We start from the raw sequence: 27,645 nt of genomic DNA on the forward strand, positions 1-27,645 counted from the left end.
GTTTTAAGACAGTTGACAGGTAATACCTTTTTTTCTTCTTCCTTTGTTTGGTGTTGGAAAATACAAGTGCAATAATCATCAGCATGGGAATGATAGGAACCTACTTTAATTGATTTTTTTCTTTCCTTTAACAGAAACTATACAAGGAAAACTATGAAAAGACGAAGGCAAAGAGCATAAATTACTGTGAGACACCCAAATTTAAGCTTGATACAGTTCTGCACAACTTCAGCAGTGATGTAAGACCCCCCCAACCCAGTCATTCCCTCTGTGAAAGCGAAGACCCATCATTTTGCCAATAAATAAATGATATATGTTTTGTCTTTCAGACTAAATATAAAGATTCCTACTTAAAGAATATTTTGGGACATTATGTAGGCAGCTACGAGGATCCGTATCATACACACTGCATGAGAGTCTCAGCTCAGAACAGTGATGTAAGTTCTAAGTCATTGTTTGACTTTCCAAATAGCACATTTTCAGGGCATGAGTAGAGTGGTTGCATCCTTATGTCTGATTTCTTTTTCTTGTAGAAAAACTACAAGGCAGAATATGAAGAGGACAGAGGCAAAGGCTTCTTCCCCCAGACCATAACTCAAGAATATGAAGCAATCAAAAAACTAGATCAGTGTAAAGATGTAAGTCTGTGGTATATACTATGAGCATTACCAATCTCCACAGTATCTAGTGGTCAAGATATTTTTACAAATTTGACACTTCTGCAAACAAATGTAAGCAGGAGACTGTAAGAAACACAATTTATTTTTTAATAGATATACTATTTTCCATATGACTCAAGGGTTAAACCTAGCTCATTTTCCCAAAGAAAAGTAATCAGGAATCTGAAGACATGGGACAGTTTCCTATATAGATGTAAGAGCATCCCTCAAACTACAGTCTAATTAGGAAAAAAATGTGTTTTATTTCCTATAACTTTCTTTTCTTTGGGGGGCATGGGGATATGCCAGCTCGGCCTATAGGCTAGCTCAGATTTTGACAAGTGATACTACACTAAACCTGATTTCTTTTCTCCCACAGCACACCTACAAAGTCCATCCAGATAAGACAAAATTCACTCAAGTTACTGACTCTCCTGTTCTGGTGCAAGCCCAAGTCAATTCCAAGCAGCTGAGTGATGTAAGTTCTCTTAAATATCCAAGAAATCCATTTTTAAGGGATGATATATCATAGCTCTGTACTTAAAATCCATTTATAAAAAAGGGTTTTTATCCTTGTCACGTTTATTTTAAAAAGACTACGTAAGTTTTAACGAGTTTAACTTGTATACATTTGTAATCACCTAAAATACTTATTTAGTTACCTTGCATCTTCTTGGGTGGATAACAATTATAATAAGAGTTGAAGAAGAGAAACTAAATGTAGCTTAACGCACTGGAGAGCACTGATATTTGGGGGTCAGACAACAGTGACAGTGAAAGTGTTAGTCGGTCAGTTGTGTCCAACTCTTTGCGACCCCATGGACTGTAGCCTGCCAGGCTCCTCTGTTCATGGAATTCTCCAGGCAAGAATACTGGAGTGGGTTGCCATTCCCTTCTCCAGGGCATCATCTCAACCTGGGGATTGAACCCAGGTCTCCTGCATTGCAGGCAGATTTTTACTGTTTGAGCCACCGGGGAAAACTGGATTCAAATTTTAGCTCTGTCTTTTATGACCTGGGGGCCTAGGCAAGCTGTTGAACCTCTCCATCCCTCACAGTTTCCTTTGATAATATATGCTTGTTTTGAAGATGAAATGAAAAGAAATATGTGCATGGTACGCACCCTGGCCCAGAGCAGGTATTCAGTACATCGGATTTCTCTCTCTTGTGCAAGTTTATTTTCGGGAAATGGAGTCTTTGAGATATGTTTTATCATATGAATTTTAAGTGTGAATTTTCAAATTTATGTTGAACTAAAAAAAACATGAAAATAAAAATAACTTGAGTAGATTTATGGCCAGAAATGAGAACTTCAGTTAGAGTATCCACAAACCATCATGCATGTGAGGGGACATAATCAGACTTGTTAGAAAATATTCTCCAGTGCGTGAGCAATGACAGCTGAGAAGAAAGGCTGACACTCTCCAAATCTACAGGACCAACTGTGATATTTAAGGAGGGAAGCTTGTGTCTGTGGAAAGTGGCCACCTCCTTCCATTAGGGTCCTACCATGGTGCCAGGTGTGATACGAGCATCAGTGACCCACCACACAGGTGCTGATAAGAAAGGTGGCCTACCCTCGCTCTGGATTTCTCTTTTGATCGTGACAGCTCTGTCAGTTGTTATTTAACAAAATGTATTTTACATTTTATGAAATGTACTCCACGTGATTTTTTCTGTTGTATTTTATAACAATTCTTCTGAATAGAGGACTAATTTGCTCATTCTTTCCCTCCCCCCTCCTCAGCTAAATTACAAAGCAAAACATGAAAACGAAAAGTTCAAGTGTCATATACCTCCAGATACGCCTGCCTTTATCCAGCACAAAGTCAATGCCTATAACTTGAGTGATGTGAGTTTTTCATGAGCTACGCCTTCTGTTTTACTGACAACTGTGCTTTTACTTTTGAGCTGCCTCATTGAATAAACATTTCAGTGTTAAAGATGGGAATAAGGGTTAACGTTTATATTTTGTTCCCTCTGCCAGGGTAACTTTGAACTCCCCTTATAAAATGTGTGTAGCAATCTTGTAAGTAGCTTCACACAAGGAGACAATCTTAATATATTTTAGGCAACCCTCAAAATGTCACTGTTCGTGTATGTTTAATCTCAAATCTTAATGTTCTTTTAGCCATGTATTCTTTTATATTATACTATAATTTTCTTTCAGGACCTGATATTTAAGATACAGTTTGATTTCATTTATTTCTCAAGCCTATAATTTCCCTTATATCTCACAAACAATACTTATTTTTACATGTAAGAGAACTTGGCACTGACAAAGATACAGGGTATTCAGAAGGCATAAGGCCAGGTATCCATTGCTATTTTTCATTTCCAAACTTAATTTTATAGAAAAGTCAAGTTACCCATGAGGATTTCAATTTTTTCAACAATTCTATAAGTATTAAAATTATCAAGCATAAGTGAATATTATAATGATCTGTAAAATAACCTTTTCAGAGAACTTTGAGAGCAAATGAAAATGGTGCCTTTATATAATACTAAGTAAGTTAACTATAGATTACCTGTGCTAGTCTGTAAAATATTCGGTGTTAGGAATCAAATATTAGTATGATAACTAGAATGAAGTTAATGTAATGATGAGCATTCTCATGGTGAGCAGAGAAGCTTAATCTTGGAAAACAGCAAGATTCAGATTATTATTATTATTTAGATAAATTATCTAAAATTTTATTTATATTATATATAATATATATTATTTATATATGTTATATAATATTATTATTTAGATAATAAATTATCTAAAATTTCTTAAACAGTGAAAATGGTCTATTTTATATTGAGACAAACTATTGGGTATTGGGTTACCTTTAGTCTATAAAGTATGATAACATGCATATCACTTTTGCCTACTCCTGTGGTGAAATTTTTCTATCCAGAATATTTATAAGCATGACTGGGAGAAGACCAAAGCTAAGAAGTTTGACATTAAGGTGGACGCCATTCCCCTGCTGGCAGCCAAAGCCAACACCAAGATCGCTAGTGATGTGAGTATGGCCTGGGCACCTGGGTGGGGGGGCCTCAATGATGCTTCCTGATGAGTGGGATCTGACTCATATGATGTCCTTGCAGGTGATGTACAAGAAAGACTATGAGAAAAGCAAAGGGAAGATGATTGGGGCTCTCAGTATTAATGATGACCCCAAGATGCTGCACTCTTTGAAGACGGCCAAAAACCAGAGTGATGTGAGTGCTTTTGTGAACCTGTCTTTAGATGTGGCTGTACTTACTTTTAATATAAGCTTGGATGAGACGTTAGCCTAAATGAAATCTCAGATTCAGGATGACAAATCAAACATTAAAACCCAGCGGTAAAGAATGATTAACTTCCTCATTCTTATGATGTCTCTGTACTTTGAGACACCAGAGAGTATTGTAAAGCTTCCTTTAATCCCTTAATGCCTTCTGTTTTATTAGGAGGTAAATTATACTAACAATTTTCCTTATTGTTTTTTCTGGAAATGAGCTCAGTATCTCAGTATGTCTGAACATCTATTCATTCCATGCCATGACCAAACTCTAGGTACTTAACAAAAATATATACAGAAAAATAAAAGCCAAGAAGTGAGAAAACCAGGCTACAAAGTAGGGAAAACTCAATGAAGCTTAAGTATTTTAAGAATTTTATAAAATACTGATCTCATATTAAAGACTTAAAATATTTTATTAAAAATAAATTTTTATACGAAGATTGCTTTTCTAATTCATAGCAAAGAAGAAATATTACCTATTCTGTATTGCTTATAACAATTACTGTCTTTATTGAGGATATTTTTGGATTTATTTATGGAAGAATTAAAAGAGAATGTGAAGAACTGCGTGATGCACTCAATAACACAGAAAAGTCATATTTCGTATACCACTGTTATAAAGTAAAATTTAGGTTTTAATGATAAAAGCCAGCTTCCAGAGTTATTGTAAGATGTGTTTTCGTCAAGTACTGAATGGAATACTTTTCTATGACTGTGCCTAAGTATCTAAACTCCACTTTATACCTTTTACAATATTTCATACCAATGCTTAAATCATTTTCCTTCAAACACATTCACGTGGGAAAAAATATTTTAAGATATAAAGTTGCTTAGACAGCAGCATTGGTGAGCTGTGATTTCTTCTGGCAGAGAAATATTAGGATAAGTACTATGAACATATTTATGGTTACTGCAGACTAGATCATATAAGCCAAGAGCCCCTACCGTATTCATTCTGCTTTTCTGCTTTGTAGACAATAACTGCTGAAGAAATACAAAAATTTCCATTCCAGTAAAGTATATTCATAGACCTGAATAGCTTCTATTCCATGAGATATATTCTTTTATTTTCTTTTTCCTTTGACAGAGATTATACAAGGAAAACTATGAGAAGACAAAGGCAAAGAGCATGAATTACTGTGAGACTCCCAAATATCAACTTGATACCCTGCTGAAGAACTTCAGTGAGGTTCGAAAGGCCATGGTTACCTCTCGGGTTTGAGGGCTCTCCTCCTGTCTGATAAATAACTATTTGAGTTTGAAAACATATGTTTTCTTTTTCAGGCTAAATATAAAGATTCTTATGTACAGAATGTTTTGGGACATTATATAGGCAGTTTTGAGGACCCATATCGAGAACACTGCATGAAAGTTGCAGCTCAGAACAGTGACGTAAGTTTGAAGACAATTGTTCATGCTTCTCAGCAACATTCTTGGGGACAATAGAAATCAGGATCTATTTTTGTTCTTTCTCATTACAGAAAAATTACAAAGCAGAATATGAAGAAGATAAAGGGAAATGCTATTTCCCTCAGACAATAACACAAGAATACGAAGCAATCAAGAAGCTAGACCAGTGTAAAGATGTAAGTCAGGGGCCCTGAAGTTTTGAGATTGTGTTTGGCATTCTTGCGCCATCTAGTGGTCAGTTCAGCAGTTTAAATGCTAGCATCTAATGGTTCGCAGATGTTAAATTTTATTTTTTGGATAGAATTGAGGAGTGTAAAAATTACTATGAAGAAAACTATTACAAAATGATTTCATTCAGGTTTTATAAACCTTTATTTCCACTAGTCTGTATATACATATATCTACACACATACATACATACATACACACACACACACACGACTTTTGGGGAAAGAGTGAACATGGTGATTTGTAAGAGATAGGTGTATATTTTACATGATGGGCTGGCATGTGCCAGACACTGTCCTTGGTGCTAAGAAGGAATAGGGGACAAGTAGGGCTGCTTTTTGTTCAGTGTGCATCTGAGAAGGAGAGACAGACGATAAACAAAGAACATAGAAACTAGAAAGATCAGAAAACTTAAGTGATGCTATAGGGTTAAAATAGAATGATGTGGGTGATGGGGACTGGATGGATACCGTAGGTTGGGTGGTCAAGGAAGGTCTAAGGCAAAGACTGTATAGCCGTGCCAAGACTCAGGGAAGAGCAGTGGGAAGAACAGCCTGAGAAGAGACACACTCTGCATGTAAGGACTTCAAAGGATGAGGTAACTGACATATACCAGGGAAGGGACAGCAGTAGACGTAAAATGGTAGGAGATGAAGGAGGGAGGTGGATTCTGTAAGGGAGGGCTGGTAGACCAATGTACACTTTACATTGAACTCGAGTCCAGTGGTGAGCCATTGTAAGGCTTCCACAGGTGGAGGCTAATCTGGTTGCTGAATTATGGCAGAGAAACCAGTTTGGAGGCAACTTCAGGAGAGAGGGAGATAGAGAAAGAGAGAGGAAGTGAGAATGCATCAATCAAGTTTTCAGAACAAATGCACTCTATTTTTGGCTGAAAACTTTGTACATGTTATTGTGTATATGAACAAGAATCTGAAGAAACATTATGAAATTTCATTAACAGACCTCTTCTTTTGTAGCATACCTACAAAGTTCATCCAGATAAGACCAAATTCACAGCTGTTACTGATACTCCTGTACTGTTGCAAGCCCAGCTCAACACAAAGCAGCTTAGTGATGTAAGTGCCCTGATTAATGCAAGTGTGGGTGACCCAGAATGCTTTGCTTATTGGACATCAGCATCTACATATTTCACCCTCGTGGGCTCATCTATTATTCCAATAATGTCACTTTTCCAGATATATTCAATAAAATGCAAATGAGCTGCAAGACTGAATTGTAGCCTCAGGAAGAGTGGTGTCAATAGTAAGAATGACTAATAATTCTGCAATTACTCCTCGATTTTTAGTGGGAATTTGCTCATTAGGAGCTCTCACATTCCAAGAATAATGCATACTAAAATCTCAAGGCAACTCAAATGACAACAAAAACAGCTACTTGAATAGGTAACAAGGCAAATTTTTCCCATTTCTGAGTTTGCCAACAAAGGCTTTAGAGAAAGAAAAAGAGCACAGAAACAAGCAATATGCCAGACAATAATACAAAAACTAATATAGGATGTTGATAACATAGAATTCAAATCAGATGATGTGTGAGAAAGTGATGGGGGTGCACTTTGGATTAGGAAGTCAAGGGAGGTCTAAAGTAGAATGACCCAGCCATGCGGCTGCTGCTGCTGCTAAGTCACTTCAGTCATGTCCGACTCTGTGCAACCCCGTAGATGGCAGCCCACCAGGCTCCCCTGTCCCTGGGATTCTCCAGGCAAGAACACAGCAGTGCTTCTCAAATATTGACGTGTATGTGAGTGATAAATGGAGATTGTGATTTGGTAGGCCTGAAGGGACTTATATAAACTCCCTAGTCCCCACTTTGAGTAGCTAGGTATGTGTTCATTGCTCAGTCACGTCTGACTCTGGCAACCCCATGGATGTAGCCCACCAGCCTCCTCTGTCCATAGTTTTCTCCAGGCAGGAATCCTAGAGTAGATAGTCATTCCCTTCTCCAGGGGATCTTCCCAACCCAGGGATCAAACCCAGGTCTCCTGCATTGCAGGCAAATTCTTTACCCACTGAGCCGCCAGGGAAGCCCCGAGTTGCCAGCTAAATCCTGAGGAGTAGCATGTGCTCCTCAAGACAGGAAGATGTAATATTCCATTTGCCCTACTTTGGTTTTTAGTAACATGAATTATCTCATGTGCAGTCAGTAAAGGAATGTCTACCATTTTTCTACATTGTACATACATGCATTAATATATGATTAATATATATAAATCATACCAATATATGATTTATATATTACTAATCATTTTAATATCATTAATACATATCAATATACTATTAATATATTTAGTATATTAGTAGTGATGTTAATAAAATATATTGCTATATTAATCACACTAATACATGGTTAATTTGTTTTTCTGACTTCTTTACTGCGTATGCCAATCTCCAGGTCCTGCAGGTCTCTGAAAATGGCACGAGCCTGTTCTTTTTGATGGCTGAGTAATACTCCATCATATGCGTGTACCGCATCTTCTTTACCCATTCCTCTGCTGATGGGCCTTTAGGTTGCTCCCATGTCCTTGCTGTTGTAAATAGTACTTCCATGAACTTTGGGACGCATGTATCTTTTGGAATTACGGTTTTCTCCATAACACTGTAAGGCAATTATACACCAACAAAATTTTAAAAAGAAAGTAATGGTGTCAATGTAATCCAAAAGACATATTGGTTCATGTGCAACTTTTCCCAGCATATTAATATTTTGTGCTCCAATAAAGGACAACTAGCTAACATTGGGCTTCCCTGGTAGCTCAGCTGGTAAAAAATCTGCCTACAGTGCAGGAGACCCCAGTTCCATTCCTGGGCCGGGAAGATCCCCTGGAGAAGGGTTAGGCTACCCACACCAGTATTCTTGGGCTTCCCTGGTGGCTCAATTGGTAAAGAATCTGCTTGCAATGCGGGAGACCTGGGTTCAGTCTCTGGGTTGGGAAGATCCCCTGGAGAAGGGAACGGCTACCCACACCAGTATTCTGGCTAGGAGAACTCCATGAACTGTATAGTCCATGGGGTCGCAAAGAGTCGGCACAACTGCGTGACTTTCACTACTTTCAAATACTAATAACATCAGGGCTGCAACTGAGCTTGGCAAGTGACAGAGGAATGTGGTCTTGTGCGTGGTGCCCAGGAACCGCCCTCTCTTCTCATTGTCCTGGTGAGGTCAAGTCTTGAAGGATCTGAAATGCGTGGTTCTTCTCAGTGCATTTGCCTTTAACTCCAAAATTCAACAGCCTCATTCCTTCTTTACACTCTCTTCCTTCCACCTAATGTCACCTTTTAAAAATTTCAAATAAAGTCCCATATCTTGTATTTTTGATAAGAATTTATGTATCTTTTAACCTGTTCTAGCATTCTATTTAGAATTACTATTTTTGTCAGTGCTCTGATTACATAGATTTTGAATGTTCATATTCTCGAGGCACACCCCAGAGGACAATGAGATTCCCATATATACATTGTGATGGCATTTACAAAATGATAACCCAGAGCTGTTTTATACCAGCATCCATGAAAGAGGAAGTGAGTCTGGATCCTATGCTGAATTTTGACTGGATAGAGTATTTCTTTGAGTCATTTTTCTAAAAAGGAGAGTAATGACTTAGCTATATACATTCTCTTTTGTAAATTCAAGGAAGTTCCTACCCTGACCTGTTTGGCTATTCTCTATTGCTTTTTAGCTGAATTACAAGGCAAAGCATGAAGGTGAGAAGTTCAAGTGCCACATACCAGCAGATGCTCCGCAGTTTATACAACACAGAGTCAACGCCTATAACCTGAGTGATGTGAGTACCATACATGTTGGTGTATGGATGAAGAGGAAATATTGTGAATGCTTAAAAGGACCAGATTAGGAGTTATGCAAATAAACAACTGTTGAGATGCTTGCCAGAGTGCCAAGTGGAGCTTTTGAACTTAAATGCCCTTAAGACTCTTTGGTAGCCATTAGGTTTCGTTTTCCATAGTCTCTGTTACTATCAGAAACATTCTCTCAATCACTCTGCCCCCTTCCTCCCCACCAGTCCCTAGAGTTTCACAAGATCTCTCATACCCTCATAAGGAAATGTCACATTTCCCCTTCTCCAGTTGGTTGTCACTTTATATTATCCTTTATGTATCAAGATAGCAGAGTCTTTAGAAAGTTTACAGAACATTGGAAAGAGTATATTATACTTATTTTGTGGTGGAGGAAAGAAGCTAGAGGATAGATAATAAGCTATATTATCATTTGGTAAATATAGCATTAAATAGGTAAAATAAGTCTCTATATACAAAGTTTCAATCCGTTTTTAAATTTTTACTGAGTTAATCTGTATTAGGTATTGTTCTTAAAATTCCTGTGCTGAAATTTTTCTGTCCAGAATATTTATAAGCATGACTGGGAGAAGACCAAAGCTAAGAAGTTTGACATTAAGGTGGACGCCATTCCCCTGCTGGCAGCCAAAGCCAACACCAAGATCGCTAGTGATGTGAGTATGGCCTGGGCACCTGGGTGGGGGGGCCTCAGCGATGCTTCCTGATGAGTGGGATCTCACTCGTGTGGTGTCCTTGCAGGTGATGTACAAGAAAGACTATGAGAAAAGCAAAGGGAAGATGATTGGAGCTCTCAGTATTAATGACGACCCCAAGATGCTACACTCGTTGAAGACGGCCAAAAACCAGAGTGATGTGAGTGCTTTTCTCAATCTGTCTTTTTAGTATTGTGTCCCAGTTAATATGGCCAAGGATAGTGATGTAAAAGGATTGCATCAGGTTCATAACAACAAACTGCTGAGCAGAACTTTAAAAATAGAATGATTCCCCAAGTTTTTTACCCCAAGTTTTTTACCTCTCATGTTTGAGGAGAGAAATTATTTGTACTTGATTACCATTTCACTTTGAAAGACCTATGTGCTCATATTTAGTAGAATATTGAGTATAGTTTTTAGCATCATTTAGAAAACATTATGCTATTTTCATATTTTCTAATTGAATAACTTTTAAATTATTAAGTTTTTTAAAATATAAATTTATTTATTTTAATTGGAGGTTAATTACTTTACAATTAATGGTATATTTTTTCTTAGATCTAGGCCATTACTAAAGTCAATAAAGAACAAAGTTCGCTCTACTAATTTTTTTATCTCTGACTCATGATTTTTCTTGCCACTTTGGCCTTATTTTGAAAGAAAAATCATGAGTCAGAGATAAAAATCTTAGTAGAACGAGCTTTGCTCTTTATTGACTTTAGTAATTAGTGTTGGCCTAGATCTAAGAAAAAATATACCATTAATTATAGTTACATTTGAGAATCTGATAAAAGATTTGGACCATCTCTTTAGAAAAATGGAGATTTTTTTCACACCTTTACCTTTCAGAGAATTCATGGATTCCCTAAATATTGCCTTTAGGCCATCTATCATCTTCCAGTTAAAATTCTTAGCATAGAGAGGCAAACATACACTATCACAAATTATACACTATATTTTAAAATGCTTAGTGAATCCCTTAAGAGTGGTAAGAATGTTCAACATAGCTTGAAATATTAGTTTTTCATGATGAAAGAGAAAGGTGTTTATATCTTTTGCTTTCATTTTAACCATGTGAAAGGATGAGATTTAGAGCATTCCCTCCATATACAAAAATAAACTCAAAATGCATTAAAGACCTGAAATCATGAAACTCCTAGAAGAGAACCTAGTAGGACACTCTTTGACATAAATTATAGTAATATTTTTGGGGATCTGTCTCATAAGGCAAAAGAAATAAAAACAAATGGGACGTAATTAAACTTAAAAGCTTTTGCATAGCAAAATGAAGAGACAACCTATGAAATAGAAAATATTTGCAAATGATATGACTCACAAGGGTTTATCATCCAAAATATATAAACAGCTCATACAGCTCAGTATCAAGGAAACAATCAAAAAAAAAATGGGCAGAAAATTTGAATAGACATTTTTCCAAAGAAGGCATATAGGTGGCTAACAGGCACATGAAAAGATATTCAACATGGTTGGTTTTTGGCAGAAACCATCACAATTCTGTAAAGCAATTATTCTTCAATTAAAAAATAAATTTAAAAATTTTTAAAAAGTGTTCAACATAGCTAATTATTAGAGAAATACAAATCAAAACAACAATGAGATATCACCTCACACCTATTAGAATGCCTGTCATCAAAAAGTCTAAAAATAACAAATATTGGCAAGGATATAGAGAAAAGAGAACTCTCCTACACTGTTGGTGGGAATGTAAATTGGTGCAGCCATTATGGAAAACAGTATGGAGATTCCTTAAAAAACCAAAAGTGGAGCTACCGTATGATCCAGCAGTCCCACTCCTGGGCTTATACCTAGAAAAGAGGAAGACTCGAGTTCAAAAAGATACATCCATCCCAATATTCGCAGCAGCCTTATTTACAATAGCTAAACATGGAAGCAACCTAACTGTCCAGCAAATGAATGGATAAACAAGATGTGGTACATGTATGCTATTGAGTATCACTCAGCCATAAATAAGAAGGAAATTCTGCCGTTTGCAGCAGTGTGGTTGTACCTAGAGAATATTATGCTTGTAAAATAAGTCAGAGAAAGACAAATATTGTATGGTATCACTTGAGTGTGGAATCTAGAAAATAAAATGAATGTACATGACAAAACAGAGAGAGATATAGAAAACAAACTTGTAGTTACCCGTGGAAAGAGGGGGAGAGGGGCAAGATAGGGATAGGGGATTAAGCGATACAAACTGCTTATGTAGAAAATAGATACACAATTAGGATATATTTTAGAGCACAGAATTATCACAGTTATAGCCATTATCTTGTAACTTTTAATGGAGTGTAATCTAATAAAACTACAGACTTACTTGCTGTCCACCTGAAACTAATATTGTAAATCAACTATACTTCAATTTAAGAATATAGCCATTTGGATCTTTGACAACCTTTTATATGTACTGACAGGTGTGAGCTGGTTTGAATGACAGTTAGAACAACATAGTTGAGGGAATTCCCTGGTGATCTAGCGGTTAGGACTCTGTGCTTTCCCTGCCGGGGCATGAGTTTGATCCCTGGTCAGAGATCTAAGATCGAATAAGCTGCGTGACCAAAACAGTTTAGGCAAAAGCATTTCCACACACCAACTGCTATTACAACATTGCTTTATCTATTTATTTCTAATAAAGACAAACTATTTTTTCCGGTGTTCTTGGATGCCATCAGAAAGTTGCCGTATTTTATCATCATAAACCAGGGCCTAGATTTTGCAATTAAGAGATATATTCATTCTATGAAACTGACTACCCATGAAAGATGAAAAGGAAGATTACATTCCCTGGTAAAGCCAAAATATCAGATTATTTGCAGAAGGGATTCCTGCAGGAACTGTATAATGCACATCCATGCTTGCTACCTTGGATCACTGTCTTAGCACTTATGTGATTATAGGGAGATATAATGGGTTTAGGATTTTTCTAAGTGTACTGGGCCAGAATTTTTCTCTCTGTTAAGGGAATTGGTGAGCAAACATGATGAAGCTGGGCTTTGACCTAATCAGCACCCTCTCCAATCATTTCAGAAAACCAGCCAATAAAATTCCTTCTGAGGCCCAGTCAGGACATCTGGCTTATGAGAACACTGTGCAGAAAGACCAAGGTTACTTTCATGGCTCAGTTTCATAAATTTTTCTCCTTTGAGGTCTTGTAGCTGCTGAAATCTGAAGCTTCTTTTAAAGTGTAACCAAAATTAAACTTAGGATGAACAAAAACCTTTGGGGCTCTCAGTGGAGCTTATTTATTGTCCAAACTAGGATAGTCAGGTTGAAAAATCAGTAACTATTCATTTAAAGATGACTTTAGAAAAGTCAAGAAGTCAAGTGTACAGCCCTATTTACGAAGTAGTCATTTTATACAAGCAGAAGTATGAAGTGATTGTCATATAATTTTTGACAATTTAAAAAATACTTCTTTAGTGGAAAACTCTTCAACGGTTATTACCTTGGTAGAAATAATGCTTATTAGTGGTCCTTGAAAAACCCTATTTAAAAAAAAAATAATAGCTGGCTGAAGCAGAAACTGTGGCCCATTCATAATGTCTGACAGTTCCTCTTTAATCTAAAAAAAAGATGTGAGAAAATCTGTCCATGTATGCTTTGAGCGGGGAGGTGTTCAATAAGTGAAACATATCAAATTTTAAGAAAAAATCACTAGATGTTTGGGTCTATATCTCTAACTTGTATTTATTGCTTAATAGAGATCTCTGCTTTTCTGCAAATCCATTGAAGATTTCAATTAATAATTGGTAATTTCTTGTTCACAGCGTGAATATCGTAAAGACTATGAAAAGTCAAAAACTATCTACACGGCACCTCTTGACATGCTCCCACTCACTCATGCTAAGAAATCTCAGGAAATTGCCAGTGATGTGGACTATAAGCACCTCTTACACAATTACAGCTATCCACCCGACAGCGTTAACGTGGACCTTGCCAAGAAGGCTTATGCACTGCAGAGTGATGTGAGTAACCACATTTTCTCTATTCCTGCTATTTAAGGTAGAAACTGAGAAGGGTTTCTAAGCTTAGTGATGTTTTTGGCAATTCTCATAAGTGTTTGCACTGTCTTCTGTATGTAGCAAATATGTGATGAGAAAGTGATCCTGGGGATTCTATGAGAGCACACTCTTCAGGGTTAGAAAGGCCTGGGACTGGCAGGCACTCTATCACATTGATTTTGGGAAACTGATCAACCTTGCTGAGTTTAGAGTCCTCCTTATAAAATTGGAATAATATAAAAGAATTGTTTTGATTATTTAAATGCATTCAAAATACTCTTAGCATGGTGCCAGGCCCTGGTGTATTCTCAATAAACATTTGCTAGTTTTATAATCACCATTAACATAATTATCACATTCATCAGTCAGTAAATTTTGTATAGGTTGCTATCTTGTCTGAAAATAAAATGTATGATTTATCATATTACTTTTTATAATAGCTAGGTTTTTTCCTGCAGATGAAAACATCTTTAGCCAAATCGATTTGTCTGAGCTATACAATTGAACACCTTGTCCTAACAATCCAATTTTTTTTAATGGTAAAATATGCATAACATAGTGTTGGCCATATTTACCATTTTTAAGTTAAGTGTACAGTTCAGCAGCAGTTAATTACACTGTTGTAAAATCAACCTCAGAACTTTTTTATCTTACAAGAATTAAATCTTATGTGCATTAAATAATTCCCATTTCCTCTTCCCCTCAGCCCCTGTCAACCACCCTTCTACTTTCTTTGAGAGTTAGGATACTCTAAAGATCTCATATCAATGGAATTATGTACTGCTTGCCTTTTTCTGATTGGCTTATTTCATTTAGCATGATGTCGTCAAGGTTCATTCATAGTGTGTGTGTCAGAATTTCCTTCCTTTTTGAGGCTGAATAATGTTCCATTTTGCATGTATATATGATATTTGGTTTATCCATTCATCTGTCAGTGAACAGTTGGGTGGTTTCCACCTTTTGTCTGTTGAGAATAATGCTGCAATGAACATGGATGCATGAATATCTTTAAGACCCTGCTTTCAATCCTTTTGAGTATATACACAGAAGTAGAATTTCTGGATGATAAAATAGTTCTATTTTAATTTTTTTGAGAAAATGCTATACTATTTTCTGTATCAGCTGTACAATTTTACATTCTCATGTTTTATGCATTATTGTCCTTTTGTTTGTGTCATTTTGTTATGTTTCTTCCTCCCAAATAGATCACAGTTTCTCAAAGGCAGGAATCAGTGGTTTCTTGATTTTTCATTCCATTTAAAAGGCCCCCACTGATCTAAATTTTGTATCTAGAGCACATGTTTTAGGTATCATCTATAGCCAAACAGCAAGAGTTGGTTTAAGAGTAGGTTATTTTAGTAGCATCAAGTAACTGTCCCCCAGATAGGTTCAATTCCAAATGATAACTGCTCTCCATAAGCAAATTATTGAATACAACTATTTTAAAATGCTTTGTTAGCTAATGGAGAAACACTCTTAAGCTGACCGTTACACATGAAGGCAATGTGTGTAAACACTTAATAATTTCTATCAAGTTTTATCAGCAAATAAGCAAAATTATCTTCAATATGGCCTTTAGTGACATAGAAACACAATACTAGTGTTCTAGTGAGCAAACAGATCTGATGATCAAAATATAGCAATTTCATTTATTCTTTGAAATACAGTTTTGAATTTAGCATTTTCCAGATTGGAATTATAATTCCGCATACTTGGGAAATAAGGGTGAAGGAGAATATATGCCAACTAGCAATAACATTGAAAACCTGAAGACTGTTAAAATCTCTCCCCAAGGAAATGTTTAAAATAACTTCAGTGCATGGAGTAAGGAACCTGGTCAGAAATCTTGCAAGCATTTTTGCGGGGCGAGGGGTGGGGGTGGGGAATGTTAATGATTTTACAAATAAGGATGGCTCTGATTAAAGAAGTGTAACCTTTCTCTCGGTGTTCTAGGTCGAATACAAAGCTGACTACAACAGCTGGATGAAGGGTTGTGGCTGGGTGCCTTTTGGGTCCTTAGAAATGGAAAAGGCAAAGCGAGCGTCAGATATTCTGAATGAGGTACAGCCATCACCTCTCTGTGTGTCACAGAGACAGAGTTGTGAATGTGTCGTGTTAAACTCCCCCCAAACCACGGGAAGGGCCTCCTTTACCACTTCATTTTCTGGTATTGTTGCTACAGGAAGAAACCAAATTATCACGTGTATTCATTGTCTCAGTAGATAATCATACCCTTTCACATCACCAAAGTCATTTATGTTAACCATTTATGGCAGAAATATCTTCAACAACTTTATTGAGGTATAGTTTGCATACCCAGAATTTACATATTTTAAGTGTACCCCTTGACAAGTTTTATTAAATCCATACAGTTGTATAACCATCCCCACAACCGAATTTTTTTTGAACGGTAAACACATCTTTATTTTTCAGAAGCAAGCTAGTAAATGAGTAATACACTTTGAAATACATAAAACAGTGAAATCATCATGGTCAAGGGAGGCTGGACTGGAAATTTGGTTAGGTCATTGGATGTATCAAGAGATTAGTTCAAAGTTGCTTCAATTTTGGCCTTGGGTTTCATGAGACTCCCCCTACTAGTTAAGAATTGTTTTAGCAGCAGGAAAAAGAATATTTGAAATTATGGAGGCTACTCACATACTTTGCCTTCAAAATAGTTAGGAGGGAGTTGGTTGCTGGCATATATTCAATGATGTCAGACCCACAATTGAATTTTAAGATGCTAATTTTTCCCTGAAAAATTCCCACACCCATTTTCAACCCCAGACAATTACAGATATTCTTTCCATCTCTATAATATTGTCTTTTCCTGAAATATCTTTTGAATCAGGATTCTTTCACTTAGCGTGTTTTTGAGGTTCATCCATATTTCTACATGTGTCCAAAATATATTTCTTTCTATTAGTAGTATTCCTTTGTATGGCTATATCACATTTTGGTTGTCCAACTGGGCATACAGAGTTTTTTCCCCAAAAAATATGGTGATTGCAAATTATGCATATATTGACAATTATAGTTATACTTTTCTTTGAAGTATTATTGTTCCCTGTGCTATATTCTCGATGACTTTGAAGTAGTGTATATATTCAGTCTAAAAAGAAACAGTGGTGATCCTGGGGTTCTGAAAGCAGTCCCTTCTTTGACAACAGCTGAACATTACCACTGCTGTAAGGTGAATCTTGTCATCCAGGAAGTTAGACCGCACGAAGCAGGATCAGAGGTGCTAAGTGAGGGTTGTCTTCCACACCCGAGTTTTTGTTCTTGTTGTTTTGTACTGCTGTTTGTTTATTTTGGGTGGAAACTCTTTTATCTACTCAAGAGAGATCATTCAGAAAGAGCTCTTCTGGGTTGGTGGTTTTCAGAAGTCTGAAGTTGAAAGAGGGGATGCTTCTATAGACACAAGAGAGGGATCATAATATGCATGAAGGAAGAGAACTAGGGAAAGAATACAGGAATGAGGGTGGCTAGATGTTGATAGCTCCCAATTGAGACACCTTTCCACTGTTTCCTCTCCTGCGTCTCTTCAGCACTTTGGTGGTAATTTATGTATTAACCACATTAAGGCTTGCAAAGTGAAAGTCCTCCCTTCTTTGTTCATAATGCAGAGCTGTTGCCCTAGTTCCTCACCTGGAAAACTTCAGTTGCTGATGGCGGGACAGGGAGAATGGCACCCCTGAGAGCTTCTAAGTGTCATGTAACACTACTCCACTTGTCCTTGCCTCTTTTCTGTTAATCCTTTAGAAAGCTCTGTGAGGTTTCAGGATGCTACTGAGCTGACAGTGCCTTCTTTCATATCATAAGCAAGAAATTAAAAGAGTGAAGTCAGTTCCTGAAAGTTGTATTGGTCTGTACTGTCCCCAAACAATTGAAAATTAAAATGATCTCTTTAAATGCTGGGCTTTTGTATTGTACTGTATTGTATCCCCCTGCGCCCACCCAAGCCAACAAAAAATCTAGTTTTTTTACATTTTAAAAATCAGGAAAAATTCTTGTCTCTACAAAATGAATTTGTAAGATTTTGATACAAATTTGCCTTTGGTGAAAGTAATATTCTTTTTCTCTTTTTAATTCATCAAACAGAAAAAATATCGCCAACATCCAGATACTCTCAAATTTACTTCAATTGAAGATGCTCCAATTATAGTACAATCTAAGATTAACCAAGCCCAGAGGAGTGATGTAAGTGCTAATTCTCTCTGTATTTAAATGTTAACTAATCCAAATATATATGTATTCCAAATGTAATGATCACTGTACTTATCACACAATCTAAAGAGACTCGAGTATGTGAGCAACAGTATAATCCTTCAGCTTTTCATTAATAAAATCACACCCTATTTATATCTTTAGAAGATTATGTATTTTGTGCTGACAATTTTTTTTTTAGCCCAATTATACTTTGCTTTCCAAGGACAAGGTAAGAGGGACTTCTTTGATAACCAGAAACACAAACTTGTGTCTAGGAAAGATTAGGAAAGTGAATGTAGATACTACATCATATGAAGGAGTTACTATTTTAAGTCAGAATTAACACAAAAATCATGCTTAGTAAAAACTACCCCTAAGTTCTGTTAGTCACTCACCGCTCACAAAGTATAATATAGGTAGTTTGTGAATCCTACCCTATTATCTTTTCCTATGCTCAAAAAAGTGTCTGGAGGTTAACTTTGTCATTGGGTCACCTCCCTGGGCTCCTAGGTGGGTGCCCCACCTCAATCTGGAGGTTCTTAGCTCATACCAAGGGACTTTTGCCAAGGCTAAACTGGCACTAAGATCAGACCCTGTGCAATGGCATAGGAGACCTTAAATGCCTACAGATATTTTCAGGTGAATATGGAGATGGTTCTGAGTGTGTTTCATAAAAAACTCCTCTATGCAGTGTGATCTGCTCAGAAATTTTCCTGTGCCATTAAACACTTTCCTGTACTTTATTCATTTGTTTATGCTTTCTATTCCCTTTCAGGTTGCCTACAAAGCCAAAGGAGAGGAAGTTATTCACAAGTACAGTCTGCCAGCGGACCTGCCCCAGTTCATTCAGGCTAAAGTCAATGCCTACAATATCAGTGAGGTGTGCACGTGGGTTCAGTTGCTCATGGAGGGTTAAGCCTTTTCTGCATGTGGTCTGAATTATCTTCAAATAACATTTTTCTTGCAGAATATGTACAAAGCAGACTTGAAAGATTTGAGCAAGAAGGGATACGACCTGAGAATTGATGCGATTCCCATCAAAGCTGCCAAAGCAGCCAGGCAGGCGGCAAGTGACGTAAGTCCAGCTGGTGGTCTCCTGTATGTATCCAGAAAATGTGGGCTGGTGGGCTTGTTACCCAAGTCACCATGTCTGCTGTCCCTGACTTGGAGCAAGCCAGGCTGAAATAATTCGGGAAGGAAAGTTCTCTAAACAGATGGGAATTTTCATGGGGGTAGGGATTTGTATAACCTTGACTGATCTGTTCTAATCAAGCCCCCTAATTTTAAATTCTCTTCTATAATTCTGCACAAATTCATGTCATTCCTCTGATAGATATAAAGAAGTTACTTGCTATTTGCATCACCGTAACCTCCTAATGGTAAACTTTTATCTAAAAACTTGCTTAATTTCTATGAATTCTCTCTTCTTTGCTTCTACAGACTGATGAACGGACTTCCAGTGTTGGAGCCCCTAATAGTCAGTCATTAGGTTTCATTAGTTAAGACTTATTTTTCTTTTCCTATCTTACTTCAATTCAGACAGGAATTGAAGTCACTTCCTCTGTGAGATTTAAATAAAATGGCCTCAAGGCCTTTCCTGCTGTCCTGCAGGAAGTGGGATGCCCTCCCCACCATTGCTTCTTTGCCTGAGGCTTTACCTTTTCTGACCACCTCAGGCTCCTGATTTGCACAGGATGCTTTTGCTCTGGCTCAGCTGGGCTTTCCTTCCCTGGACTTATTCTTTCTCCTCTGCACAATCCAGAGACGGAACACAGCTGCTGCTTCTTGGTATCTTTCCAAATCCCAAGTACAACTTGACTGGTTGCTTGATATGAAGTTAACACTGCCCCAGTGTAAATGCCCTAAGACTGAATAATGGAAGTCCGTGTCCTAAAAGCAGTGCTCCAGGGTTTCTCACTGATCTCCTTTCTCTGTGGTGTTCCCTTCCAGCCACCCCATCCCAACACTCACACAAACCTTCCCTTCTGTCTCTGCTTCTCAGCTTCCTGGGCTTCTTCCCAGGTCTCCTCAAGGACACTCAATTCTCTCCATTTTATTATTCAGAGCCAATTAGTGTTGCACACTACTTGTTCTGGGTCTCCTTTTGAATATCCAAAGACTCATTAAAATTGTACTATTACTAGTAAAATTCTTTTTCTACTACTGCTCCTAAAATAGCCAGGTATTTGGTTTTAGAAGCATAGTATAATTGGTGGAGATTGTGAAATATTTGGGCTTCCCTCATGGTTCAGACGGTATAAGCCACCAAAGGAGTCCAGATATTTAAATTTTCATTTGTCTCTATCACTGTCGAAGTGGAAAAGAACTTGTTTTACTTTCTCAGTGATATGAATTATAGTAACATCCCCACCCCACCCTCTCTTGGGTGGCAGAAGCAACTACAGGCAAACAAACAGACTCTAACATTTTAATTCTACCAGGCAACATTGCAAATATCAAATTGTTTGGTTATGAAAACAAATCATGGTCTCAATGTTCAGTAAAATCTTCCTAACTTAAAAAATATACCCACCTCTTTTTCCCAATAGGTCCAATACAAAAAAGATTATGAAAAAGCCAAAGGGAAAATGGTTGGCTTCCAAAGTCTCCAAGATGATCCTAAACTGGTTCATTATATGAACGTGGCCAAAATACAGTCGGACCGGGAGTATAAAAAAGACTATGAGAAGACGAAGACCAGACACAACACGCCCCATGATATGGTCAACATTGTGGCAGCTAAGAAAGCTCAAGATGTTGCCAGCAATGTCAACTATAAGCATTCACTCCATCACTACACCTACCTGCCTGATGCCATGGACCTGGAGTTGTCCAAAAACATGATGCACATACAGAGCGATGTAAGTGATGTTTACTCCACAAGACAGTCTCCGTCTAAGGTGGGGGCCCTGTGAGAGAACCCACTGCCTGGGGCACTCACTCCTGTCTTCCCCTTTCACTGTAGAATGTCTATAAGGAAGACTACAACAACTGGATGAAAGGCATAGGCTGGATACCCATTGGCAGTCTGGAGGTAGAAAAAGTTAAAAAAGCAGGTGATGCCCTGAATGAAAAGAAGTACAGGCAACATCCAGATACCCTCAAATTTACCAGCATTGTGGACTCCCCAGTTATGGTCCAGGCAAAACAGAACACACAGCAAGTCAGTGATGTGAGTACAACAAAACGGAGCATGCAAGAGGATGGAGGGAGGCTTTAAAAAATTCAGCTTGCCACTTTTATCCTCTAGACAAATTCGAAAATTTTATTCTGTTCCTTTTAGAATTATTATTTTATTTAAAAATAATAATTATAATTATTTTTACTTTGGATACTAACATTTTCCATTTTTCTTTTTTCTTGTCTTTTTAAAACATCTTCCATTTTTAACGGCCTCGAAATTCTGTGTTATTGAATAAATTTGACATAGTGTAAAACATTCTATTCTTAAATCCTCACATCTTATTGTGGCAAATTCATCATAGTCCATTCTGTATAAAGACTTCTGTATTTGCTTTTCCTATATAAAATATTAATACAGTGAAATAATACACGAGTAGTTGATTTTGCACCTCAGAATTCATCATACACAATTATTAGACTTTACTTATGTCTTGGCGGAGATTAGTAAATTGTTTGCCTGCCTGTCCATGAACAATGTATATGCTCGGGCTAAAGATAGATCTAAAGGAAATTTTGGTGTATGGAAGAGAAATAAAGGGACATCAAAAGCACTCATTAATTCAGTGAATGAATGTTTTTGAATACTTTCCACTGTATTATGTGCTGATAATATAAAGATGGATGAGAATGAGTAGGATGTAGGATAAAACAAATACAGGAAAGGAGTATAAGACAGAAGCATGGATAAAAACAGCATCAGCATATAGAGAGACAAATGTTACAGGAGAGGCAGGTGCTAAGTAGGTACAAGGGGAGAGAGCAACTCCTTGCCAGAGCATCTCTGGCAAATAAGAAATGCCATTTTCCTGACAAAATGAAAAATATGACTGTCAAGAACTAGTGAATGGAAGGACAGTGAAGGATGAAGAATCCAGGATTATAACCAATTATTGAAGGTCTTGCATGCTAATTCATAGTCTGGACTTCAGTGGGTAGGTAGCAAGAAGTTGTGAAGATGTTTAATCCATGGAGCTCTATAATGAGATCTGTGTTTTAAAAGTAATTGGCAAAAAATGCCGAGGTTGTATTGGAGAAGGGAAGGATTGGAGGCAAGGAGATGAATTAGAAAGCTGCTACAGAAATTCAACAGAAGCCTTATTTGGGCTTAACTCAGGCAATAGCTGTGGGAAAGGAAATGTTTAGAAGGTGAAATTAATGAGATTCTCAGAATGAGTAGAGATGGGTTCTAAAGTCAGTGAGGAAGAAGTGAAGATAGCTCTTAGATTCCTGTAAGGAATTATTTTGTATTTGGGTGGGGATTCTTTTAGATATTAATTAGTCTTTTCAGATTTTACTTCTGATACATGTACACTGATTTCCATATGGTATTCCATGCTAAAGAAGTGGAGGTATATACAATAAATGATAATCGAGAGATGAAGAATCTGCTTGAGATTCTGATTCTTTTTAGTTTTAGAAATTAAGCAACTCTAAAAAAATTATCAAGAGGAGGACACAGTATGATTCCTACGCCACACATTTTGATGTCTTTCAGACATCTTTAAAATGACAAAATAGGGCAAATTTGAAGTGGTAAACCTTTGACGTAAGCTAGATTTACATGTAAGCACCTTTACATTATGAGAAAATTATTATGTGCCTTACTGATATGATTTATAATAGAAAGTTTTTTAGCAGAATTGACTCATTCTAGCTAACTGTTTCTAAGAATAAAAAACAAACAAAACACAAGACTGTGAGAACTACTAACTCTACTAACAAAAAAAAATGACTTTTTTTTGGCTTTAGTGAATTGTTTTATTCATGTTAGGATTTCACATTTGAACTCATTTTTTATTCATTTCTGTCAAGTAAAGATTTCAATTTTCTTAGGATTTTTCTCTCTCCAATACAGAGGCTGTTGTGTTTTCCTTAAGATATCAAGATCTTGAGTTTCTTAAAATAGGAAGATGCCTTTGATCAGTTTAAACAATAGAAATAGTGCAAGATTATGCCAAGAAAATCTCCTTTAAGCATGTGATTAATATATTTTCCTTTTTGTACCATCCATAGTGCATTTTATTTTTGTGACTATGTGTTGCAGATCTTATACAAAGCTAAAGGAGAAGATGTGAAACATAAATATACGATGAGTCCTGACCTTCCTCAGTTTCTTCAGGCCAAGTGCAATGCTTACAATTTAAGTGATGTAAGTATGTTTCTGATGGAGTGTCAAATCCAGACCTGGTAATAAAATAACAGAATTTTAGAGTATGACAAGGCCTTGACAATTTAGGTCAATTTTCTCTATAACCCTGTTAGATAATACCTTATAATGATTGTTCTGAACTTCTTGAGTCGGCCTTTTCAAGCTTGGTGGTGGTGGTGGTGGTGGTTTAGTCGCTAAGTAGTGTCCAACTCTTGTGACCCCATGGACTATAGCCCACCAGGCTCCTCTGTCCATGGGATTTTCCAGGCCAGAAAACTGGAGTGGGTTGCCATTTCTCTCTTCAGGGAATCTTCCCCACTCAGGGATTGAACCAGTGTCTCCTGAACTGTGGGCAGATTCTTTACTACAGAGACAGTGTGTGCTAGGACAGCTCTTAGGGGATAGCCTTTTTCTTTGTTTAGACCTCAACCCCTATTCCTCTCATTTTCCTAGTTTTGCACATGGAGGAATGTTTTAATCCTCCAGAAAAATAAGGATAAATGATATATATATATTTTTTACCAATAACCCTAAAAATTTTAAAGCTAACTACAGGTCTTCCTTGGATCTTTCTTTCATAAGATGGAACAATTTCATTTTCTCCAGTTGGTCCTTACATACTGTGGTTTCTAGAACCTTGATTACTCTCCTCTGGATCCACTCCAGTTTCTCAGTATCCCTCTTCAATATGTGCCTAAACCAGACTTGGGTGAATAATTAGTACAGAGTCTAATAATTTTATACTGTATAAAGTAGGACATTTTGCTAAAGTGACTTTTTTTTAAATTGAAATATAGTTGATTTATCGTTATCATGACTTCTCAAAACAGTGTGTGCTATAGGAGATTCTTCCAGCTTTTCTCTGGGAAAGAACAAAACAATCCCAGCTGTTGAGGAATCACTGTTGCTAGTTACTCCACAGCATGCCAACATCTTTTTCCTTTTCCATCCTAGGTGTGTTATAAACGGGACTGGCATGATTTAATAGCCAAGGGCACCAATGTGCTGGGTGATGCTATACCCATCACTGCAGCCAAGGCATCGAGAAACATTGCCAGTGACGTGAGTCGAAACTCTGGGTGAAATCTTGGTGGACTGTATTTTTTTTGAGTAATCAAATGGGTGCTTGTTAAAGTGATACCACGTTGAAAACAATATGTTGAATTAATGACATTGAAATTCTCCACAAATACTTCTTTGAAAACCTGTCAGTTTTTCAATAATTTGTGATTCTTTTCAGTTGACCCCACTTGGTATAGCTGTCATAAATCTGAAAGCAGCTTTCTCCTCTGATTCATAGCCCAAATTACCTTCCCTGACACATTTCCCTCACAGCTCGCATTTATTTTCAAGGAGAACACCCTGACTGACACTAACACATTAAATTCAGATGACTGCCTGCATTATAATTGTATTAAGAAGGTTGAGAAGGTGTTAGATAAAATGGATAGATTTTATAAACCAAATGTGAAAAGCCCACTTTTCTAGAATATAATTTTGATTTATTTCATATGTAGTAGAATTGATACCCATTTCATCTGTAATAGAAAAAAAATATACACTTCTTCCCATCATTGAAAAACAAAATTTTCAAAAAGCATGCACACCCATAGATTTCACTGTCATGCCCTATTCCAGTGGCTAAAGTTTCTTTCTTAACTTTTTATTTTGTATTGTGGTATAGCCGATTAACAGACAATGTTGTGATAGTTTCGGGTGAATAGTAAAGGGACTCAGCCACACATATACATGTATCTATTCTCTGCCAAACTTCAAAGAGCCTACAGTTTTGGTTTGAGACAAGAAAAGAAAGGAGCCACATATACAGACCATGTAAAAGATAGGGTATAAGAATTCTACAGCCTTCCATGTAGGGCTGGGACTGAAAATGTGTTCCTCAAAGGTTTGCCCATCGCTATGAAATCTAGTTTAAGGAGAAAGTGAAAGTCTAAAATATGACATTATCATTTCTCTTTTTAGCCCTTACATAGAACTTTTTCTAATATGTCTAGAAATCACTGGATAGTCCTTTTGCCTGCTAAACTCTTATTTATAAATCAGTGCTTAAATGGCAGGAACAGAGCATCTTCAGAGTTTGGGTAGATTTGAATTCCCATACATAAAATTTGAGGGTTTGATCTATTACCTGGAGTATAACTTAATCTATACCCCATTGCCAATTTTAGCTGCAAGAAACCTCGGACAGCAGAGCTTTTGCAGTTAGGTTTTTACTGACGGGGAAGGGGCTCAGGGGTTCCTCCCTTATTCTTCAGTTACTCAATTCATCTGCACTGCCTCAGCAGTGAGCTTGGAGAGTAGCTGCTGAGAAATGGGGTTGGGGGAAAGCCCAGCTACTTACCTGCCTATGCAGCACCCAAGTTGATGCCGCTTAAAAAGAAGAGGGTTTTTTTTTAAAAACCGTATGAAGTTAACCTGAGACAACATAGTAATATTTTCTATCCTCCACCCTAAAGAGATATGAGTATAAACATCTTTCATGTAGAGTTCTTTAGAGTTTCTTCTGCACCTGTGGTATACATATCACTGGGCCAATCAGAAAACAAAAGTATTTCTAGTATTCTGTGATGTGAACCAACATGATGGATTAGGAAAATTCACATCCTTGGAAAACCAGGGGAGATTGGTCTTACATTTTGGAATGTGTCATGTTTATATTAAGTATGAAAACTCAGCGGGCTTTATATGAAGTTTACCATGGAAATCATCTGTAGAATTCATAACAAAGAAAAGAAACTGGTCCTGAATTCATCATGACACTCGTGTATAACCTAGCACTGCTGGAAATAAATGCTTTCACTCTAGACTCTCTCAGGTTGGAGGGTGTTGGGTGGTCTTTCAGAAAGTGATCGTATTCTTTATGTGTGAATATACTTGCTGCACCCCATGTCCCCAGTGCTTAGGACTTTACTAATCAAATTCTTCCTCTGCAGTATAAATACAAGGAAGCTTATGAGAAGGCAAAGGGAAAGCAAGTGGGTTTTAGAAGCCTCCAGGATGATCCCAAGCTGGTTCACTACATGAATGTGGCAAGGTTACAGTCTGATCGTGAATACAAGAAGAACTATGAAAACACCAAGACCAGCTACCACACCCCTGGGGACATGGTTAGCATTACTGCTGCGAAGATGGCCCAGGATGTTGCCACCAACGTCAACTACAAGCAGCCGATACATCATTACACATACCTGCCTGATGCTCTGAGTCTTGAGCATATCAGGAATGTGAATCAGATTCAGAGTGATGTGAGTATGTGTAATATAGCAGACCTAGAGATGTTCGTAATAAATGGGTGATCATCTCTTCCTATTTTAGTTACACTTTGCAATACAATAAGATATTTGAAAAATGCACTTTGAAATACACAATCATCATTGAAACAGTAAGAAAGGCATGGCAGGCAAGCTGTGTTTTACTAGCTTTCTGTGCTCTCATCACAATCATTGACATCTTTATTAACTTATGGATCAAATATAGCGCCATATTCTACTAAGTGGTTCTCAACAAGAGGGAATGGTTGCTCCTGGTGGGCCTGCTTTGGGTGATATGTATAATGCAAAATATGAGCATTCTCTATTCTTTCTGAATTCAAGAAAGGTGTTTTTTTTGTTTGTTTGAACTCAAGGTCACACTCTCATGTATGTGTCTCTATATAGCGAGTCATCTGTAGTGAACCAGGAAGGTTTTGTGATTGCAGCGTGACTCATGGAGAGCTATATGAGGAAGGTGTTCAATATTCAGGGCATTTCCTGCTGCAGGAGCCAGGTTTTTGTAAAAATTGTCCTTGGTAAAAGGAAGAAATGGTGTTCATTTATTGTTGCGCAATGAGAATGTCTCTCTCTCACTGAGATAGAGGGGCCTAGGTGGACAGTGTGGGTGAAATGCAAAAGTAGTGGAGTTTTCAGTGAAATCAAAGGGAAAGCCCAATTTATTGTCAAGAGACACATTTTTAAAGCAGTACCTGTGGA

The 27,645-nt window shown here is 37.2% G+C and overlaps 1 protein-coding gene across 50 annotated transcripts in view; it reads left to right on the forward strand.

Annotated features, from left to right (window-relative positions):
* The window catches only part of NEB (nebulin), a 203,584-nt gene that overhangs the window by 25,200 nt on the left and 150,739 nt on the right, over window positions 1–27,645 (forward strand). For all 50 annotated transcript variants that reach the window (XM_069577531.1, XM_069577536.1, XM_069577533.1 and 47 more), the window contains exons 14-37: window positions 135–239; window positions 330–437; window positions 534–638; window positions 1,039–1,137; window positions 2,406–2,510; window positions 3,562–3,669; window positions 3,755–3,868; window positions 5,021–5,122; window positions 5,218–5,325; window positions 5,415–5,519; window positions 6,549–6,647; window positions 9,266–9,370; window positions 9,947–10,054; window positions 10,140–10,253; window positions 13,885–14,082; window positions 16,072–16,179; window positions 18,220–18,318; window positions 19,103–19,207; window positions 19,295–19,402; window positions 20,877–21,188; window positions 21,293–21,499; window positions 23,555–23,659; window positions 24,614–24,721; window positions 26,611–26,922. In XM_069577531.1, coding sequence (XP_069433632.1) covers window positions 135–239; window positions 330–437; window positions 534–638; window positions 1,039–1,137; window positions 2,406–2,510; window positions 3,562–3,669; window positions 3,755–3,868; window positions 5,021–5,122; window positions 5,218–5,325; window positions 5,415–5,519; window positions 6,549–6,647; window positions 9,266–9,370; window positions 9,947–10,054; window positions 10,140–10,253; window positions 13,885–14,082; window positions 16,072–16,179; window positions 18,220–18,318; window positions 19,103–19,207; window positions 19,295–19,402; window positions 20,877–21,188; window positions 21,293–21,499; window positions 23,555–23,659; window positions 24,614–24,721; window positions 26,611–26,922 — 3,147 coding nt within the window. The remainder of the gene's footprint in view (window positions 1–134; window positions 240–329; window positions 438–533; window positions 639–1,038; window positions 1,138–2,405; window positions 2,511–3,561; window positions 3,670–3,754; window positions 3,869–5,020; window positions 5,123–5,217; window positions 5,326–5,414; window positions 5,520–6,548; window positions 6,648–9,265; window positions 9,371–9,946; window positions 10,055–10,139; window positions 10,254–13,884; window positions 14,083–16,071; window positions 16,180–18,219; window positions 18,319–19,102; window positions 19,208–19,294; window positions 19,403–20,876; window positions 21,189–21,292; window positions 21,500–23,554; window positions 23,660–24,613; window positions 24,722–26,610; window positions 26,923–27,645) is intronic.

Source organism: Ovis canadensis, chromosome 2 (genome assembly GCF_042477335.2).
Source record: "Ovis canadensis isolate MfBH-ARS-UI-01 breed Bighorn chromosome 2, ARS-UI_OviCan_v2, whole genome shotgun sequence".
NCBI lineage: Eukaryota > Metazoa > Chordata > Mammalia > Artiodactyla > Bovidae > Ovis > Ovis canadensis.